Here is a 5,382-nt window from a genome sequence, read left to right on the forward strand (position 1 = left end):
ATTGGTTCCGCTCATAAAAGTCACATTGAATTTTGTGTTTTTGTTTTTAAAATGGTATTTTTTTAAATGTATTTAAAAAATGAATTATTCTCGTTTCATGTTTTAAAAACAAAGCTTTCCATTATAATGGGATGAAATGAAAAAAAGAAAAAAATTCTACTTTATTGCATTTAAATGATAATAAAAAAAATTGCATGGTATCCACGATTGTGTCTTTATTAGGTGTTTTTTAAATTACAATGTCTTTGTATAACTGCTTTGCAAGTAATGAAGAACTTTTTTACTTTTTTCAAATCTCTTTATTATTACAACGTTGTATGAAATTGCAAAAGGTGATTACACATCAATTAAGCATATTTTGACGAAATACATTATGGCACAGATAAAACATTCTAAAAATACTCTATTTTGTTTTGTGTGATACTTTTATAGGCACTTTTCAGTACAGAAGCTTGAGCGAAACCTCACGTGTAAACACAACGGAGTCCTTGTACTTAAAGTGTCCGTGGTAGAACTGTTCCCCAAATATTGGTTCCGCTCATAAAAGTCACATTGAATTTTGTGTTTTTGTTTTTAAAATGGTATTTTTTAGTGTGTATTTAAAAAAATGAATTATTCTCGTTTCATGTTTTAAAAACAAAGCTTTCCATTATAATGGGATGAAATGAAAAAATAATACATTTTCTACATTTTTGCATAACGATTGTGTTTTTATTAGGTGTTCTGTAAATTACAATGTCTTTGTATGCTTTCTTTGCATGTAATGAAGTGAAGTGAAGTGAATTACATTTATATAGCGCTTTTTCTCAAGTGACTCAAAGCGCTTTACATTGTGAAACCCAATATCTAAGTTACATTTAAACCAGTGTGGGTGGCACTGGGAGCAGGTGGGTAAAGACACGACGGCAGTGACTAGGATGGCGGAAGCGGGGATCGAACCTGCAACCCTCAAGTTGCTGGCACGGCCGCTCTACCAACCGAGCTATACCGCCCCGCTATACCGAAAAATTTCACTTTTTTCACATTTCTTTATTAACACAACGTTATATCAAATTGTAAAAGGTGATGCCACATCAATTAAGCATATTTTGACGAAACACACATTGAAATACATTATGGCACAGGTAAAATATTCTAAAAATACTCTATTTTATTTTGTGTGAGATTTGTATAGGCACTTTTCTGTACAGAAGCCTGAGCGAAACCTCACGTGTAAACACAACTGAGTCCTTGTACTTAATGTGTCCGTGGAAGAACTCCATCCATCCATTTTCTACCGCTTATTCCTTTTGGGGTCACGGGGGACGCTGGAGCCTATCTCAGCTACAATCGGGCGGAAGGCGGTGTACACCCTGGACAAGTCGCCACCTCATTGCAGGGCCCGTGGAAGAACTGTTCCCCAAATATTGGTTCCGCTCATAAAAGCCACATTGAATTTGTGTTTTTGTTTTTAAAATGGTATTTTTATAAATGGATTATTCTCTTTTCATGTTTTAAAAACAAAGCTTTCCATTATAATGGGATGAAATGAAAAAAATAATAAATTTTCTACATGATTGCATGGTTTGTGCATGTGCATGGTATCCACGTTTGTGTCTTTATTAGGTGTTCTGTAAATTAGCATGTCTTTGTATAACTGCTTTGCAAGTAATGAAGAAAAATGTCACTTTTTTCCAAATTTTTTTATTAACACAATGTTGTATGAAATTGCAAAAGGTGATGACACATCAATTAAGCAAATTTTGACAAAACACAAATTGAAATACATTATGGCACAGATATAACATTCTAAAAATACCCTATTTGGTTTTGTGTGAGATTTTTATTGGCACTTTTCAGTCTCGCTTTAATTTAAATAAATTATGATTTAAAAAGGATTTAGTTTTTGTGTTTGAGTGAATTGAAATCGGTTGGCATCACAAATAATAATGATGATCATTGTTATTACAATTATTATTATAGTAAGTTGATTTCTATAGAAAATTTAAAATAAGGTACTCTCAAAACAAAAACAGTAAGTGACTTTGTGTTTGGGTAAAAAAATAATTTGACAAAAATTGACAAAAAAATATTTTGATCACACACCCAATGAATTAAAAAAAGTTTAATGTATGCATTATTTTCACGGACCGGCTTTCTACGTGTAAATTAGCCTTTGGCCACAATCTGGCACATTAAAATGTTATATGTCCATTGATGTGCATGGTCCCATGTACTATAAGTTGTAATATACATCTATTAACAGGCTTATTGGTGTGTTTAGTGGGACAGGCGAAAGTTAAGTCTGAGAAAATGCGGTAGTTTATAAATTAATTAATGTTTCTGTGCGGACCGGTAGCAAATGCATCACGGACTGGTACCGGTCCGAGAATTAGCACATTGAGTAAAGATACATTTACACAAAATATGGTCTATATCAGGGGTCTCCAACCTTTTTTGCACCAGGGACCGATTTAATTTCATTATTTTCAGGGACCGGCTTTCCACATGTGGCGGATAAATACATGTATAGCAAATAAGTGCATAAAAAATGAATACATGAAAATACTCACCCAAAAATGTTGAATTGAGGGACGGCGTGGCGAAGTTGGTAGAGTGGCTGTGCCAGCAATCGGAGTGTTGCTGGTTACTGGGGTTCAATTCCCACCTTCTACCTTCCTAGTCATGTCCGTTGTGTCCTTGGGCAAGACACTTTACCCTTTGCCTCTGATGGCTGCTGGTTAGCGCCTTGCATGGCAGCTCCCGCCATCAGTGTGTGAATGTGTGTGTGAATGGGTAAATGTGGAAATACTGTCAAAGCGCTTTGAGTACCTTGAAGGTAGAAAAGCGCTATACAAGTATAACCCATTTATCATTTATAATTAGTGGGAGCCCCTGGCCTTTTGCCTTTGCAAAAAAACCCTCCATAGACTTTTGCTTTGTACTTATTTTTGCTAGTAGTAGGCTTTGTTTTGGCTTTATTATATGATGGGTTATAGGTGATACATCACATTCAAGGACAAGAGCATGGATATATAAGAAAGCTAGAAATACTTGCCATTGGTTACAATAGATGTCTGTCTATTTCCATTCTAAAAGTTATGTATTCATATTTTGTGCAATATTTCATACGTAGACACACTAATGTTATCTTATTTTGCTCCAATTTTCCATGCGTAAATACATCTGTTATTGTTAACTACTTGTGTAATAGGAGTATACCATCACTTTAACTTACTAGGCCAAAGGAAATGTGTATTTTCTTCTTCCAGCACAATTATTATATGCAACAATTTAGCACTTCTCCATCTTTAACTACTATGGTCACTTTGTTCCTGATCCGCCCTGAGCAATCAAACTACACTACCGTTCAAAAGTTTGGGGTCACCCAAACAATTTTGTGGAATAGCCTTCATTTCTAAGAACAAGAATAGACTCTCGAGTTTCAGATGAAAGTTCTCTTTTTCTGGCCATTTTGAGCGTTTAATTGACCCGACAAATGTGATGCTCCAGAAACTCAATCTGCTCAAAGGAAGGTCAGTTTTGTAGCTAAACTGTTTTCAGATGTGTGAACATGATTGCACAAGGGTTTTCTAATCATCAATTAGCCTTCTGAGCCAATGAGCAAAAACATTGTACCATTAGAACACTGGAGTGATAGTTGCTGGAAATGGGCCTCTATACACCCATGTAGATATTGCACCAAAAACCAGACATTTGCAGCTAGAATAGTCATTTACCACATTAGCAATGTATAGAGTGTATTTCTTTAAAGTTAAGACTAGTTTAAAGTGCTTTTCCTTCAAAAATAAGGACATTTCAATGTGACCCCAAACTTTTGAACGGTAGTGTATGCACTAATACTAATATGATCCACTTCAAGAAACTCTTCAAACTTAAAGTGTTTACAAAGTACAAAGAAGAAGAACCAAGATAAACATTCTGAATTTATTTCATCCATCCATTCTTTCATTCTCAAAATAATCTTACTTATCTCATCATATGAAATGTAACTTACTTCACCAATTATTATTTATTTATTTATTTATTATTGTGATTACTTATGGAGTATATTGTGAATAAATTGAGAACAGGAAGTGAACAAAAGTTTTAGCAACTGTTATGTAAAAGAAAAGGGGTAAGATTAAATAAGCTCTGCTTCTTCCTACTCCTTTTCGAACCTGTTGAAAAGAGAAACTGAAAATTGTGATGTATCATGTTGTGTGCTTGCATGTTCGAAATAAACTCCAACTCAAACTCAATCTTAGGTCATCAACCTGCCGCGGACTGCAGATGGAACCTAGCTTTTGATTACAATTTGGCACCTTTACATTTTATATGTTTATTATTTTGCATTGTCCCATGCAAGAAAGATGTAACAAATATAGCAAATGGCGACTTCCTATCAGGAGTTTTATAATACATTATTGGTGTGTCTCGTGGGACAGACGAAAGTTAAGTGGGAGAAAATGCGATCGTTTATAAATTATTTAATGTCTCTGTAGCAAATGCGTCACGGACCGGTGCCGGTCCCCGCACCGGTGGTTGGGGACCACTGATCTATATGGTATATAAAAGTTGATATTTGTATTAAAACAGGGCACTTTCAGCTGTTATGGTCATTTATACACACGCATATACTCATTTTCCATAAGGGCCTCGCCAGCTGTAAGGCTCTCCTCCTTGGTCCACCTGGCCACCTTGGAGAGTCTTTCAAACCTCCTGAGGAACACGATGACTGCAACAAGCAGTGCGGCCTGCACCAGCACAAACACAAAGAGGCACACCTGCGAGGCCAAAGCCAGGTCGCAGTACCAGTAGTGACACGAGTCCAGAACTTCCTCCTCGGTCAGATACACCACCAGCCTCCCTCTCAGGCTAGGAGGGGAGCTGCAGTTGACGCCAAGGTGGGACGAGAGCCCCCCTACCGGCTGTCGTCTAAGCCAACCTCGCAAGTAGAGCACGCCGCAGTCACACGTCCACGGGTTGCCGTGCAGGGAGACATGACGGAGGGAGGTGTGCTTGTCCAGCAGGCCGTTTGGGAGTGTGGTCAGCAGGTTGTTGTAGAGATGCAGCTCGGTAGTGCCTGCCGGGAAGCTGACGGGGAGCCAAGAGGAGGTGAGAGACCTGCCGCTGCAGTTCACCTGGCTTCCATGACAGGCGCAGGGGTGGGGGCACGCAAATGACCCTTGACCTCCAAAGAAAAGCAGACACAGGAGCTGGAGCTCCTTCATTCTTAAGAAAATATGCTGTAAAGTAAAAATAGGTTAACAGTCATGGAACACTTTTGAATCTCTAACGGTTTAAAGCGTTATTTACCGTCAGCGTCGTGTGTCTTCACTGAATGAGGATCTTTTCCTTGTCGCCTGCAGCCTGAGTGTGCTGCTGGCAGCTGGTCCTCGC

General features: G+C 37.8%; 1 protein-coding gene across 1 annotated transcript; it reads right to left on the reverse strand.

The window, feature by feature from the left end:
- Window positions 1-1,840: 1,840 nt before the first annotated feature.
- gp1bb (glycoprotein Ib platelet subunit beta) lies at window positions 1,841-5,382 on the reverse strand. The gene is made up of 2 exons (XM_062024224.1): window positions 5,299-5,382; window positions 1,841-5,228 (listed from the first exon to the last, which is right to left on the reverse strand). Exon 2 carries the CDS (start codon window positions 5,211-5,213, stop codon window positions 4,599-4,601), a length of 615 nt encoding a protein of 204 aa, XP_061880208.1. The 5' UTR covers window positions 5,214-5,228; window positions 5,299-5,382; the 3' UTR covers window positions 1,841-4,598.

The sequence above is a fragment of the Entelurus aequoreus genome, linkage group LG17, assembly GCF_033978785.1.
Source record: "Entelurus aequoreus isolate RoL-2023_Sb linkage group LG17, RoL_Eaeq_v1.1, whole genome shotgun sequence".
Classification (NCBI taxonomy): Eukaryota; Metazoa; Chordata; class Actinopteri; order Syngnathiformes; family Syngnathidae; genus Entelurus; species Entelurus aequoreus.